The sequence below is a fragment of the Hyla sarda genome, chromosome 6, assembly GCF_029499605.1.
Source record: "Hyla sarda isolate aHylSar1 chromosome 6, aHylSar1.hap1, whole genome shotgun sequence".
NCBI classification, from domain to species: Eukaryota; Metazoa; Chordata; class Amphibia; order Anura; family Hylidae; genus Hyla; species Hyla sarda.
The window spans coordinates 181,899,945-181,916,838 of NC_079194.1; the positions used below are offsets into that span (position 1 = coordinate 181,899,945).

The window sequence follows — 16,894 nt, forward strand, 5'->3', positions numbered from 1 at the left end:
ATCCCGATCAGCTTTTTATATTCCTTAACAGGAGCTAAGCTGATACCAGGGAACATTACCTGAAAAGGTGATGTAATGAGCTGCTTTTCATATTCCCCTACCCAGAATGCCCGCGGAGTGCTTAATGGCCTTCTGAAGCTCCGTTACACCAGGAGTGGTGGCCTTGCCCTGAGGCAAATATATATATATATATATATATATACCAATTAAAAAATTCGTAATATTTTATGACCGCCACCAGTGTCATTTAATCGTAAATTGCACTATTGTAGAAAATTAGTACTTTCACATAGAAGAAAATATTCAGTGTCCAAAATACATTCAATATCTGTTGATGCTGTAGGATAATTCTGTATTCGTGTTTAACTACAGACGTTTTCGGTGGTTTAGTCGCAAACACAGTCATGCACTGTTCACATTGGTGATTTACTGGACACTATAATGAATGAAACCATAGTGCAACAAAATTAATTGGATATACAGCCTTTCAATTTTGGAATGATGTATATTGAGGCAAAGTCCATATATCCTGGATACTCTGTGTGAGTTCTTGTTCTTCATGTTGTACATGCTTATTGAAGTCCTTGATGTTGCGCTTCCTTAGACCGGATTTGTGTCTGTTCAGGTCTCAAGTAGTGGTTAGATTGTTCTTACATGTTAACGTCTCCAATATACTTTGTAATCCTCGGTGTTGTTCACACACTCGTGTGTTAAAGATTTCCTTATCCCGTGCTTTGGGTTATAACGTTGTGGATATATGGTTCCTAGGCAAGTATTCACTTTTACTGCTTTATTTAGGAATCCTGTATGTATATGTCCTTGGTGCGGGTTCTCAGTTATGTACATTATAGTGTCCATTATATTATTTGTGTTTCCCTTTTAAGCATGTAGCTTTCCCAGTTAGCATAAATATAAATTGTGGTATCCGTTATTTGGTAAGTTGTCACAGGTAACAGTCTCAGTTCACATGAGTATATGTTGAGATATCCGCAATGTGCGAACTAGGCTGTCGAACTCCCGGTAACCAAATAGGAATTGCCACTGGATCTTTGGTCATTGTTCAGACTTCAATATTGCAGATGTAAAATTCCTACCACAATTGTGGGGATAACTCTTTTTTTTTTTTTTTTTTTTTTTTTTTAACCCTTGTTTAACCACCAATATTATGTAGGTTTAGCACTATAATTATTTACACTTTGATCCTTAGTCAGATTGCTCTGATACATGTTTAAATGCTCTAATCACTTGGTAGAGCACCCGTATTCAAGGATTTCACATGCTTCATAGAACAATTTGAGTTTACTGCGTTTACTTAGGTACATTTAATTTTAACCTATTTTTATCTGTTTTGTGAAGAATTTGTTTTTCATTTATTTCTCTCATTCTGGACTTGTATCGCAGCAGGAATAAATTAATAATACGAATAGTTTTATTCACCATACTTTGCAGACCCACTCATTCTGATTCTCATATATTATAGTGTGTATCGTGGTAAGCTTATGGGTTAAATGTGTGATCCCAGGCTGGGAACTAGATCACCATAGCACTGTCCCTTGTTCATCACGATCAACAACACAATACTTTGTAGTCTGCGGACTGGAAATATTGTTATATTCACGGTCTGTTACAACCTTCCACACTCGCTTTCACATAACAGACATACATTTTTTTACATTTTTTTATTTTATTTTGTTTGCTATGATATCAGCATGTTAACTCTTATGTGAACTGCTGTGTGGTGGGATACTGATTATCACCACACCCTTGGCTTGTTCGTATTTACAAATGGTTACGTGCTGTATTGAGACCGTGGGTGCGTTTCTGTTTAAGACCTTTGTATACAGTACTGCCGCAATTCAGAAATGTGGGTGCGTTTTTTGATCAGTTATCAGTATAAGACCTTTTCCATCCATATCCTGATATTATTTATTTTTATAGCTAATCACACCGTGTATGTAATGTTCCACTCTTTGATATTAGGATGGTAATACAGTTCATCTAAATCCTGTGGTTACCCGGTATAGCAATTTCTGCTTATGATTTTCCTTTGTGGTATATTTATATACTGTTTCAAATATATAAGCACGGTCCTTTATTATAGTACCACATATGTCATCCCTCGTATTTAGAAAAAAAGCGCTGAGATAGTTGTTAAACTGCAGCTCTATGTTCACATTTAGATGACATGTACAATAGGTATGATGAGTTCCATAAGTAACCACAGTTTAGTCCCTTATGTTAACATTTCGATATGCTGCTTTTACTTATTTAGTCCATCATGATGTTATATTAGTAGCAGTCATAAATATATGAAAATGATACCTGTTGATGCTTCCAGGTGTATTTGTAAATCCTTGTTGCACTCAATGTGTTTCTTTTGCCAAAAAAAAAATAAATTGAAATAAAAAAATATAAATAAAAAATGAAAAAACTATATATAAATTAGGCCTACATGATATATCACAAAAGCAGTCGAATCACGATTTTTGCTTTTTGCAATATAGCGATACGGCCCCTGGGAAAACTTGTGATTATCTGCTCGGGCTGGCTCCCATGTGCTGCTGCAGGCAGGGGCCGTCCAGAGCAGGTAAAAACAAATTTAAATACTAAAAGTCAGTGATTCCCAACCAGGGTGCCTCCAGTTGTTGCAAAACTACAACTCCCAGCATGCCCGGACCGGCAAAGGCTGTCCCGGCATGCTGATAGTTGTAGTTTCACAATAGCTGAAGGCACCCTGGTAGAAAAACACTGAGCTAAGTAAAAAGGCACAAGGGAAAAAAATAAATAAATTCTGCTCCCCTACTCCCTATCCCTGCAGATGCAGTTTCCCTCCGTGCGGTCCAGTGTCTCTATTTACCATTCAACTAGTAGGACCTTTGCCTTTTCAGCCAATCACTGGACGCAGCGGTGTCACGTGTCAAGTCAGTGAAACGGGGAGAGAATGTGACAATGGGGGAATGTGAAGGGGGGAAGATTGTGATATGGGGTGAGATGGGATATGGGTGGAGAATGTGACAAGGGTGGGGGGGGGGAGAGAATGGCGGGGGGAGAATGTGACAAGGGGGGGAGGGGAGAATGGCAGGGGAGGGGAAATGTGACATGGAGGAGACATGGACATGGAGGAGCACGGGGGGTAAGATGTGATATGAGGGGACAATGTGGCAGGGGGAAGGGGGAAAAAGTGGTGGGAGAAGATGTGATCATGAGGGGAGAATGTGACAGGGATGCGATGTGAAATGGGCGGTGGGCAAAAAATGGGTGGATAGTTGTAAAATGGAGGAGATTGGACATGAAATGGTGGGATTTCACCATCTATTTATTCTATCGCAATCGAACATTTTCCCCATATCGTGCAGCCCTAATATAAATTAAGATAAAATACGTGTATCAGAATATCAACGGGCATTCTCAATTGTTTCATTTAGACCTCCAGAGAATATTGTCCCCAGGGTAAAAATCCAGAACGATTCGCTGTTGATAAGTTTCTGAAATCTATTTCTGACATAAGGAGAAATTGTCTCAATGATGGTGAGTTTTAACGCACTGATGTCACTATTATGTTTCAGTGCAAGGTGTTGTGATACACTAGTTAGCATAAAATGATGGTCAATATTTGATCTGTTTATTCATGCGGGACCACGCTGTTTGACCCGTGTGGCCCACGTACTGCAGACCACAGATACAGGTCAGTAAATAGATGGCATAAGAGCTGTCACAACCGTTTTTTTCTCTGATGACGTATTGTTTGCTCAAATGATTAGAGGTGAATACATTCGTGAAACCCCCAATCATAGAACTACATAGACACTTAGTATGATTACACGAGTGAGTGCCCACTGGGGTATTTATTTGACTGAGTGATACTAACTTTCCTGCAGGAGGGGTCGATTTCAACCTACTGGATGCAACCATATTGCGTAGGTTTCTTGATCTATGGAAAGTTAATTTCAGGTGATGCTGTAGTAATTTATTTAAAATTGGGTCATCTCTAAGGAAACTCCAATGTCTGGTTAAAACTTTTTTGATGTTTTCCGTGGCGCAATTAAAATCTGTAATAAAGCTATATTTGTATGCCTTTTTAGTGTTAAAATTATGTGGATCCCTGCTATCAATGATAGAATCTAGCAGTTTAGGTTGAACAAAGTTAATCTGCTGTTTGTTCTTCACTCTGTTAAAGGCATCACACAAGATGGATTTGGGATACCCTTTGTTCTTAAAACAATGCTGTAACACCGCTGATTGTTTTTAAAAATTACTGTCTAGAGTACAATTTTTCCTTACCAATAGGTATTGTCCATAAGGTAAATTGCGAATCCATTTAGGATAATGGGAACTACTGTACGTCAGAAGACTATTTACGTCAACTGACTTAAAGAAGGTTTCAGTGACAATGTGACCAGTGTTATCTTTTTTTTTTAATGCAGAGGTCTAAAAACTAAATTGGGGAGATTTATCAAAACCTGTCCAGAGGAAAAGTTGCTGAGTTGCCCATAGCAACCAATCAGATCACTTCTTTCATTTTTAACAAGGCCTCTGCAAAATGAAAGCTGCTATCTGATTGGTTGCTATGGGCAACTCAGCAACTTTTCCTCTGGACAGGTTTTGATAAATCTCCAACAATATTGTCAAAAGAATGGTGTAGGGTAAATTTCAACCCCCAACTATTAGAATTGATATATTCCAAAAAATCCACGGCCTGCTGCGCCGTACCCGACCAAATAAAGAATAGATCATCAATAAAACGTCTAAAAAAAAATAATAGGGACTCTCAACAGGGACTCAAAACGCCCCATAACCAAATTGGCATGAAACGAGTCCCCTTTGCACAGCTCCTCTGTTGTCAATAATATTATCAAATTCAAACACATTATATTCAAGTATAAAGGACATAGCCTCGATGAGAAAATTAGACTGAGTAGGGGCTAGGTTTACATCAGAGCCCAAGATCTCCCGAACCACTTGTAAACCGATAGATGTGGTGGTATTAGAATAAAGTGCACAGACGTCTAAAGTGAGAAAAGATAAATGGTGGGGAGATCTAAAGCACAGACTTCTCTAATTGATTGAGTCTTTTAGATAAAAGAAAGTTGTAGAACATAATGTTGTAAAAACAAATATAGTGAGAAATGTTGCAAGTAAGAGAACCAACACCAGAAATAATAGGACCTCCACATGGGTGAGTGATAGATTTGTGTAATTTTGGGAGATAATAGAAAGTGGGCAGTGTATAGTATTTGATCAAAAAATCTAATTCTTTTTTTATTTAGAAGTGAATGGTCCGCTTTCTTGATGACAAGTGTTTTATACTCTAATAAAGAGAAGATGGATCAGTTGGTAATGTTTCATAATACTCTAGATCAGATAAAATCCTAAGGGATTCTTCAATATGTGCAGACCTATCAAGGATGGCAATACCCCCCCCCCCCCTCTTGTCTGCCGAACATATGATGACATTTGTATTTTCTTGTAATGATTTGATTGCCCTCCTTTCTTGGGGGGTAAGATTGTCATGTCTACCAGGTAAACTGATGTTTTCTCGAATTTTACCAAATTCTTTTGACACTATGAATAGAAAGTTTCTAGGTGAGAACCTCTGTGTTGTAACGGATAAAAAGAGTTAGGAACAACATTTACTTGTCTGAAAGGGTCCAATGGTACTACTGTGGATGAACCAGCCTCATTCAAAGCTGATGATGGATTTTCATGCTTCTTTAATAATGAAAAGTGGCGTCCTAAGGTAAGTTTATGAACAAATTTGTTTAAATCTAAGAAAAGTTGAAAATTGGCAGGAAATTCCATAGGGCATGAGGCTGTTTCACTCACAGTAGCCCCATTGGACCCTTTCAGACAAGTAAATGTCGTTCCTAACAGAGGTTCTCACCTAGAAACTTTATATTCATTAGCGTCAAAAGAATTTGGTAAAATTTGATAAAACGTCATTTTACCTGGTAGGCTTGACAATCTTACCCCCCAAGAAAGGAGGGCAATCAAATCATTACAAGAAAATACAAATGTTATTATACATTCGGCAGCCAAATGTCTGCATATATTGAAGAATCCCATAGGATTTTATATGATCCTAGAGCATTATAAAACACTTATCAAGAAAGCGGTTGACCATTCACTTCTAAATAAAAAAATAATTAGATTTTTGGAATATCAAACACTACACACTGTCCACTTTCTATTATCTTCCAAAATTACACAAATCTATCACTCACCCATGTGGACGTCCTATTATTTCTGGTGTTGGTTCTCTTACTTGCAACCTGTCTCACAATATTGATTTGTTTTTACAACATTATGTTCTACACCTTTCTTATCTAAAATTATCAACTCAATAAATTAGAGAAGTCTGTGCTTTAAATCTTCCCACCCATTTTTCTTTTCTCACTTTAGACGTCTTTGCACTTTATTCTAATATCACCAAACTATCGGTTTAACTAGCAAGAGTGTGGGGGATGGGCGCTGCACACTTGTGAGACAGCTTTAATACAGCACAACAGTAGCGCACCTGGTGAACAATGATAACATCAACGGTGTTCCAGACACTAGTAGAAACAGCAATTCCACATGTAAATCCACGAGAAGGAAGAAAGAATGTCTGCACTCACCATTCAAGATGAAAAAGATTCCGACTTTATTAAAGAGGTGTCCATGTATATAACATATTCGGGTGCATTCGATATATTGTCCAGATATAAAGTTCACCCAGGTGCAGGGAGGGAAAGACAGCTGGCATCCGGAGCGTAGTAGAACAGCGCGGTTTCACATCAGTGACGCATCTTCCGGTTCCTCTGTGCACTTTATTCTAATATCACCACATCTATCGGTTTACAAGTGGTTCGGGAGATCTTTGACTCTGATGTAAACCTAGCCCCTACTCAGTCTAATTTTCTCATCGAGGCTATGTCCTTTATACTTGAACATAATGTGTTTGAATTTCATAATATTATTAACAGACAACAGAGGGATTCATTTAGCGCCCAGTTATGCCAAATTGAGTATGGGGCGTTTCGAGTCCCTATTTATCGCACAGTCCCCTCTTTATCATTTTGTTATTTTCTTTAGGTGTTCTATTGATGACCTATTCTTTATTTGGTTGGATATGGCGCAACAGGCTGTGGATTTTGTGGAATTTATCAATTCTAATAATTGGAGATTGAAATTTACCCTACACCATTCTTTTGACAATATAGAATTTTTAGACCTCTGCATAAAAAAAAAGATAACACTGGTCAAATTGTCACTGAAACCACTGGTCACTGATAACACTGGTCACATTGTCACTGAAGTCAGTTGACAGGAATAGTCATCTGAGAAACAGCAGTTCCCATTATCCTAAGTGGATTTGCAATGTACCTTACGGACAATACCTACGGGTAAGGAAAAATTGAACTCTAGATTTTTTTTTTTTTTTAAAACAATCAGCGGTGTTACAGCATTGTTTAAAGAACAAAGGGTATCCTAAATCCATCTTGTGTGTTGCCTTTAACAGAGTGAAGAACAAGCTAGATTCCATCATTGGTAGCAGGGAATCAACATGATTTTAACACTAAAAAGGCATATATATAATTTTATTACAGATTTTAATTAAACGGATAACATCAAAAATGTTTTAACAAGACATTGGAGTATCCTTAGAGATGACCCGATTTTAAATAAATTACTACAGCATCACCTGAAATTAACTTTCCGTAGATCAAGTAACCTACGCAATATGGTTGCACCGAGTAGGTTGAAATCGACCCCTCCTGCAGGAAAGTTAGTATCACCCAGTCAAATAAATACCCCAGTGGGCACTCACCCTTGTAATCATACTAGGTCTCTATGTTCTATGATTGGGGGTGTCACGAATGTGTTCACCTATAATCATTTGAGCAAACAATATGTCATCAGAGAAAAAAACTGTTGTGACAGCTCTTATGCCATCTATTTACTGACCTGTATCTGTGGTCTGCAGTACGTGGGTCACACGGTTCAACCATTAACCATAATTTTATGCTACACAGTGTATCACAACACCTTGCACTGAAACATAATAGTGACATCAGTGCGTTAAAACTCACCATCAATGAGACAATTTCTCCTTATGTCAGAAATAGATTCCAGAAACTTATCAACAGGCAATCGTTCTGGATTTTTACCCTGGGGACGTTTATTCCCTGGAGGTTTAAATGAAACGATTGAGAATGCACGTTGATATGCTGATACACGTATTTTATCTTTATTTATAGTTTTTTCATTTATATTTTATTTTCAATTATCAATTTTTTTATTTTTTATTTTTTCTTTAGCAATTTACACGCTTTCCTGGGTCATATATTCAATGTCATTGGAACATTGTTTGATTTTATGTATTTTTGTTGGTATTTGTACTTTATTACTGATGCATACACATTTCAGAGATGTGGAGCATGGTCCCTTTAAGATTGCTTGAAGGGTTAAGCATGGTCCCTATATATTGTATGGTAGTACTCACCTAGGTATGCCTGATGAAGCATTCTTACTGTGAAACGCGTTGCATAATGGATGAATAAATCAAATCCTTTCCATTGCCTTGTGTCCAGCGCCCTTTACTCCCGTCACAGGTATGGAGGAAGTTTTGTCGTGGATTGTATACAGATGTGGAGCGGCTGCAGGCACCTTCATCACACACTCTGTTCCATAGTTAAACTTGGTGGAGTGTAACTTCATGTGGTATGCGCCACCTTTCACACACCGACTTATGTCGTAACGTTACCACACCATGGAGCGCTGTCTGTATTTTGTTTTAGTTCTTTTCACAAGTCTGTGGTTATTATGTGCAGACCAAGTCTGACCATATTTGCTCTTTAGGTAGAAGCTCCTCCGTGTAAGAAGGAGTGTCTTAGTGACTGCTCAGCTCCTGGTCAATTTCAGAAGTCTATGACAGTTACAGAAGCATTCATTGGTAAGTGTATTGTATTAAATATGTCCAGCAAAAATGGTTTTGAGTCCTCCTTTCAAGTTAATAAATTATTTAATCCTTTTTTCTAGTTAAGTCTATTACTGAGAACACTGGTTGCCAACCAATACGGCTACTTTTACAGGTCCCAGCGAGGGTTGTTATCCAGCTTTGCTAAATTCTTAGATAGATAACTGGCTATTTATTCAGTGATTTATGAGCCATAGCTTTTTTGGTGCAGATTTGCCATACAGGAATCTGGGAAAGCTGGGCGATAACCAGTGTTGGATCTCTCCCAGAAACAGGTATCACACAGAAAAGGCAACAACATGGGAGCAGAGTGAATGAATTAACAATTAGCTTAAAGTCTTCTATTCTTTATATTTACTGTACAGTAGTGGCCTTCATCTGTCACTCTCCAGAAGTTGGAAAACTACAACTTTTAGTATGGACTAGCAATCTGCAGTTGTCATGGTATACTTGTCATGATAGTAGTTAAAAACAGCTAGAGAGCAACAGGTTGGAGGTTGGGGCAGATTTATCAAAACCAGTGCAGAGGAAGAGTGGTGCAGTTACCCATAGTATCCAGTTTGAATGCTTCTTTCATATTTCAGAGGCTTCATTTAAAATTAAAGAATCAATCTGATTGTTTGCTATGGGCAACTGCACCACTCTTGTCCTACGCAGGTTTTGATAAATCTCCCCCTTTATTCCTATACATAGTATACAGATTTATTTCCCCTTTTCTTCCTTCCGGGTACTTTATTTTCCCAGCATCTGCATTGCGAGATCAAGCCTTACACTTGAATTTACCACCAAATATACTGGGTGCTAAAGCAGCTGTGTCTAACATCCAGAAGATTTGCCATAATGAAATAAATGTGGGTGAAGGAACAGTACTAAGTCAAGAGCAGAGGGTAAGTCCTATTCACTAGAAAACAAAGAAATAAATAATACTCAATAAGGTAGTATGATGTGACTCTGCCAAGGCATAAGCTAGGTTTAAAGAGTACCTATCATCAATTTTTTTAAATATTTTACAGCTTGTTCTATTTAGATCAACTTTTGTAATAGCATGTTATGAAAAAAAAAAATTTCCTTCTATGTTTATTTTGATTTTTTAATCTGTGGCCACTAGGTGTCTCCCTTAGGAGTCCCTGGTTCAGTGATTTCGACTCACGCCTGCCAGGTGTTGAGTTTGAAATCACAGACTCAGTGCAGCTACCCGCCTGTCAATCAAACAGGCGTGAGCGAATGCTGTGTGCGTATCACTGCAGGGCACCGCAGCTCTGTCTTCCCACGTTCCTCCTCTGTATGGCACGTGTAGAGCCAAACAGAGAGGAGGAGACACAGAAGCTGCCGTCCCTCCCCTGTACTCAGCCTGTATGCGCGCTCCCGAGAGGGAACGCCGCATACAGGAAGAATGGCAGAAGCAAGCCCCGGCCAGGGATCAGATGACGTTGCGCCTTCCGGGCGCCACCCACTTCCTCCGCTTGTATATAGCACCATACTGAGCTACCGAAGATGGAATAAAAAAGGTATAGGGGGTATTGAATTATAAAAAAGGTCAGGGATAGAGAGAGAGTCAGGGACATATGGGGAGTGGGATTAGGGAAAGTGTAGTTGATGATAGGTACTCTTTAAAGGGCTTGTCCAGCTACATCAAAAACCTGTGTTTTTGTGGAATGAAGAGTAATAGTGTTATGAAAAGTTCAGATCATCCATTTCACCTGTGCTCTTCAGTTTAGAATGCCCTTTTTAAGCTGTGACATTTGGGTCACAGCTTTGTATAGCAGTGAGTTTCGCCCCTGTCCTAGGGTCTCAGCACAGGGCCGCAAATGCGAAATAAGGGGCTGGTTGCGCAGCTTATTAGCTAAGCCACCAAGGATTCCTAGCCCCCCTCCCATCTCTGGTCCTGTTATGACACTCCAGCACAGGGTTCAGAGCTCCCTGCTGTCTGAGGCTGTGATGATATGACACTGTTTTACAAGAGCATTCTGAATTTCCGGGAGAAGGAAGCGCACAGATGAAAAAAAGGATGATCTGTGCTCTTTTGATAATAACGCTATTTCTCAAACTGTGTGAGAGAAAAAAATAGTGATTTTCCCACAAGAACCAATCACAGCTCAGCTTTCACTTCACCAGAGCTTTTTAGCTGAGCTGTGATTGGTTACTGGGGGAAATCCACTCTTGTTTTTCCTTCAGTTTGATAAATCTGGGCCTATATTAGTAAGTTGCTTTAGTTTTGACATCTTACATATTTTGCTGTTGCTGGACAACCCACTTTAAGGGATTAACACAAAAATAGTGTATTTAAAGGACAACTGTAGTGCAAGACTTTGATATATTGTCGTGCCCGGGCTACAAAAATAAACTTTAACACACCTTCCTACGTTCCCCCGTCGGTCCGGTACCGGCCTCACGGTCCAGCGAACCTCATTCAACTTCCTGGGGACAGAGACGTCACAGAGCCGTCGGCATATCATCAGCCGCAGCGATGTCCCGCCCTGGCCGGTGATAGGCTGAGAGCACTGTTATGTAAGAAACCGGACAGAGCTCCTTACATGACACATAGGAAGGTATGTTAAAGTTTATTTTGTTTATTTTTGCAGCCCAGGTACAGCAATATAGAAGTGTCTTGCACTACAGTTGTCCTTTAAGCCCTTGAGTAAGCAGGAATTTTTCATTTTTGCAATAGTTTTTTCCTTCTAATAATCATAACACTTAAATTTTCACTTGAGACGCCCGCTTCCAGTGTCCATTCGTGCATGCATGGCAGTGCTGGGCAGTGGCGGCCATGACGGCGGTTCCGTTTGCACAGTTCCGTTGCCGTCCACTTCAGTGGGCTATTCTGTCTCTGTGGGACGGATCCGCCCTGTCCTTGGATCATCGGATCCGTCTGCCCACCTCGGCTCGTCAGTCTCTTCTTTGGTGGCTCCAGTCTCCCCTCCTTCAGAGCGGCCATTCGTTTCTCCCGTTGAACTAGCTGGTTCTTACTACGGATGCGAGCCTCCTCGGTTGGGGGGGGGGTGTTCTCCCGGACCGGACGGTCCAGGGCCGGTGGTCACCTCGGGAAGCCAGGCTTCCTATCAATGTCTTGGAGATCCGTGCAATATTCCTTTGTCTCTAACACTGGGAGTCTCTTCTTCGGGGTCGCCCAGTTCGCATTCAGTCGGACAACGTCACAGCAGTGGCGTATCTCAACTGCCAAGGGTGCACTCGCAGCAGTGCCGCCATGACCGATGTGTCCAAGATCTTGACCTGGGCGGAACGCATGGTTCCCTACATATCAGCGATCCACATTCCGGGGGTGGAAAATTGGGAGGCGGACTTTCTAAGTCGCTCCTCTCCCGATAGCGGGGAGTGGTCCCTTCACCCGGAGGTGTTCGAGCCCATTTGCCGCCGCTGGGGGATTCCGGACGTGGTCCTCTTTGCGTCCCGTTTAAACCGGCAAGTTCCAAGCTTCATAGCAAAGTCCAGGGATCCTCTGGCGCTGGCCGCGGACACCCTCGTCATTCCCTGGTCTCGGTTCACTCTCCCGTACCTGTTTCCGCCAATTCCTCTCCTTCCCAGAGTGCTCAGGAAACTCAAGGTGGAAGGTGTACCGGCCATCCTAGTGGCTCCGGATTGGCCCCGCCGATCTTGGTAGGCCAACGTGGTTTGTCTCGTGGCGGACGTTCCCTTCCGACTGCCAGATCGCCTCGATCTGTCTCACGGTCCTCTTTGCCACCCCAATTCACTACCGCTGCGTTTGACGGCGTGGCGGTTGAAACCGCGGTATTGAAGGCTCGCGGTATTGAAGGCTTGCGGTTTCTCATCTGGAGTCATTTGCACTATGCTCAGGGCGCGTAAGCCATCCTTGGCTAGGATCTACCATAGGACTTGGCGGGCTTATTTTCGGTGGTGTGAGGCCCGCTCTCTTTCCCCGGTTTGTTTTTCTCTGCCGAACCTCCTGGCGTTTCTGCAGTCGGGTCTTGAGACGCGCCTGGCTCTTAGTTCCCTCAAGGGTCAAGTGTCGGCGCTGTCTATTCTTTTTCAGCGGCCTCTGGCTTCTGATTCAACGGTTCACACCTTCCTCCAAGGAGTGGCTCACGAGATTCCTCCCTACAGGTCTCCTACTCCCCCTTGGGACTTGACTTTGGTCCTAAATGCTTTGCAATCCGTTCCGTTCGAGCCTATCCGCGATATTTCTCTCCGTTTGCTTTCCTGGAAGGTCGCCTTTTTGGAAGCTGGGACCTCGATCCGTCGGGTGTCGGAATATGCAGCTCTTTCTTGTCAACCTCCCTTCCTGATTCTTCATCAAGACAAGGCAGTACTTCGGCCAGTTCCTTCTTTTCAACCGAAGGTGGTTTCGTCCTTTCATCTGAACGAGGATATCGTTCTCCCTTCCTTCTGCCCTGCTCCGTCTCATCCTAAGGAGCGTTCTCTCCACAATCTGGATGTGGTACGAGCCTTAAGAGTTTACCTCAAGGCCACCTCTTCTTTCCGACGGTCGGTGTCGCTGTTTGTCCTTCCGGAGGGCCAGTGCAAAGGTTTGCCGGCTTCTAAGGCCACCATCTCCATCCAGATGGATCCGGTCCGCCATTTCTGAAGCATACCGTTCCAAGGGGAAGGATCCTCCCTTCCGGGTTACGGCTCACTCCACTCGCTCTGTGGGGGCCTCTTGGGCGGTCTTTAACAGGGCTTTGGCCCTACAGATGTGTAAGGCGGCTACTTGGTCTTCGGTACACACGTTCACCAAGTTTTACCAAGTGCACACTTCTGCATCCGCCGACGCCTCTTTAGGGCGTAAGGTTTTGCAGGCAGCGGTGGCCCTGCCATCCACTTGATTCTGGGTTACATGTTTTTCCCACCCCCGGGGACTGCTTTGGTATGTCCCACGGTTCCTGTGTCCCCCAATGGAGCTAAATGAGAAAAGGAGATTTTTTACACTTACCGTAAAATCTTTTTCTCAGAAGCTCCATTGGGGGACACAGCTCCCACCCTGTGTTGTTAGTTGTGATCTGAGAGTTGGTCACCTGTCAGTCTGTTGGTTCGTTGTTTTGACTGGGCGCCCTCTGGACTCTGTATTTTGTTGGTTCCTCCTATTGCTTTGGGACTAAAACTGAGTGTCTCTAAGGCAGGAGGTGTGGTATACCCTGCTGGGAGGGGCCGACTTCTTTTTTTGTATGCCTAGTGTAAGCCTCCTAGTGGCAGCAAGATATACCCACGTTTCCTGTGTCCCCCAATGGAGCTTCTGAGAAAAAGATTTTACGGTAAGTATAAAAAAATCTCCTTTTTTCTAAACTAAATAACCCCAATTCTGATCTTTCTTTCTGGGTACTGTAGTCCTCCCATTCCCCGTATTACTCTGGTTGCCCGTCTTTGAACCCTCTCCAGCTCCACTACATCTTTCTTGTACACTGGTGCCCAGTACTGTACACAGTATTCCATGTGGTCTGACTAGTGATTTGTACAGGGGTAGAATTATTTAGTTGTCGTGGGCATCTATGCCCCTATTGATGCACCCCATGATTTTATTAGCCTTGGCAGCAGCTGCCTGACATTGGTCACTACAGCTAAATGTACTGTTGACTAAGACTCCTAAGTCCTTTTCCATGTCAGTCGTCCCAAGTGTTCATCCATTTAATACATAATCCCAGCCCGGATTTTTCCTCCCCATGTGCATTACCTTACATTTATCAGTGTTGAACCTCATTTGCCACTTCTCAGCCCAAACCTCCAACCTATCCAGATCCATTTGTAACAGCACACTGTCCTCTATAGTGTTTACCGTTTTACAGAGTTTTGTGTCATCTGCAAAGATTGTTACTTTACTATTCAACCCCTCTACAAGGTCATTTATAAATATATTAAACAGAACAGGACCCAAGACGGACCCTTGTGGTACCCCACTAGTAGCAGTCACCCAATCAGAATAAGTACCATTAATAACCACCCTCTGTTTCCTATCACTGAGCCAGTTACTTACCCACTTACACACATTCTCCCCCAGCCCTATCCTTCTCATTTTATGCACCAACCTTTTATGAGGCACCGTATCAAATGCTTTGGAAAAATCCAGATATACGACATCCAGGGACTGCCCCATGTCCAGTCTAGAGCTCACCTCCTCATAGAAGCTGATCAGGTTAGTTTGACAGGACCGATCCCTCATAAAGCCATGCTGATATGGGGTCATACATTTATTTGTATCAAGATATTCCAAAATAGAATCCCATAGAAAACCCTCAAACAATTCACATACAGCGGAGGTTAAACTAACGGGCCTATAATTCCCGGGGTCACCTTTTGTTCCCTTTTTAAATATTGGTACCACATTTGCTATGTGCCAGTCCCGGGGAACAGTCCCTGTTGCTATAGAGTCCCGGAATATTAAAAATAGAGGTCTGTAACATCACTTAATTCCTTTAGAACACGGGGGGGGGTGAATGCCATCTGGACCTGGTGATTTGTCTGTTTTGATTTTTTGTAGGTGGCACTGTACTTTTTCCTGGGTTAGACAGGTGACCTGTACTGGGGAGTTTAGCTTATCTCGCTGTATTTCACCTGGCATTTCATTTACCTCGGTGAACACAGTGGAGAATAATTTGTTTAATATATTTGCTTTTTCCTGATCCCTGTTTATAATTTCTTCCTCATCATTTTTTAAGGGGCCCACACTTTCATTTTTGACCTTTTTGCTATTTATATAGTTAAAGAACATTTTAGGGTTAGTTTTACTCTCTTTGGCAATGAGTCTTTCTGTCTCTATTTTTGCGGCTTTTATCTGTTTTTTACAAACTTTACATTTTTCTGTTTAGCTTTTTAATGCTTCTTCACCGCTGTCCTGTTTTAATATTTTAACCCCTTAAGGACACATGACGTACTGGAACGTCATGTGTCCACTCCCGATCTATAACGCGGGGCCACGGCGTGGCCCCGCGTCATAGCGGTTCGGGCCCGGCCTCTAACAACGGCCGGGACCCGTGGCTAATAGCGCGCGGCATTGATCGCTGTGCCGCGCGCTATTAACCCTTTAGACGCGGCGTTCAAAGTTGAACGCCGCGTCTAAAGTGAAACCGAAAGCATGCCGGCTAGCTCAGTGGGCTGTTCGGGATAGCCGCGGTGAAATCGCGGCATCCCGAACAGCTTACAGGACAGCGGGAGGGCCCCTACCTGCCTCCTCGCTGTCCGATCGCCGAATGACTGCTCAGTGCCTGAGATCCAGACATGAGCAGTCATGCGGCAGAATCATCGATCACTGGTTTCTTATGAGAAACCAGTGATCAATGTAAAAGATCAGTGTGTGCAGTGTTATAGGTCCCTATGGGACCTATAACACTGCAAAAAAGAAGTGCAAAAAAAAAGTGAATAAACATCATTTAACCCCTTCCCTATTAAAAGTTTGAATCACCCCCCTTTTCCCATAAAAGAAAAAACACAGTGTAAATAAAAATAAAAATAAACATAAATGGTATCGCCGCGTGCGGAAATGTCCGAATTATAAAAATATATCGTTAATTAAACCGCACGGTCAATGGCGTGCGCGCAAAAAAATTCCAAAGTCCAAAATAGTGCATTTTTGGTCACTTTCTATATCATGAAAAAATGAATAAAAAGCGATCAATAAGTCCTATCAATGCAAAAATGATACCGTTAAAAACTTCAGATCACGGCGCAAAAAATGAGCCCTCATACCGCCCCATACACGGAAAAATAAAAAAGTTATAGGGGTCAGAAGATGACAATTTTAAACGTATACATTTTTCTGCATGAAGTTATGATTTTTTCCAGAAGTGCGACAAATTCAAACCTGTATAAGTAGGGGATCATTTTAATCGTATGGACCTACAGAATACATATGAGGTGTCATTTTTACCGAAAAATGTACTACGTAGAAACGGAAGCCCCCAAAAGTTACAAAATGGCGTTTTTTTTTTTAATTTTGTCTCACAATGATTTTTTTTCCCGTTTCACCGTAGATTT

General features: G+C 41.9%; 1 protein-coding gene across 2 annotated transcripts in view; it reads left to right on the forward strand.

Moving 5' to 3' along the window:
• The window catches only part of FANCA (FA complementation group A), a 170,460-nt gene that overhangs the window by 16,207 nt on the left and 137,359 nt on the right, over nucleotides 1-16,894 (forward strand). The window contains exons 3-4 of one of the 2 annotated variants that reach the window (XM_056525988.1): nucleotides 8,839-8,932; nucleotides 9,701-9,843. In XM_056525988.1, coding sequence (XP_056381963.1) covers nucleotides 8,839-8,932; nucleotides 9,701-9,843 — 237 coding nt within the window. Of the gene's footprint in view, nucleotides 1-8,838; nucleotides 8,933-9,700; nucleotides 9,844-16,894 lie in introns of those variants that run through there. The other variant, XM_056525989.1, reaches the window with a different exon arrangement.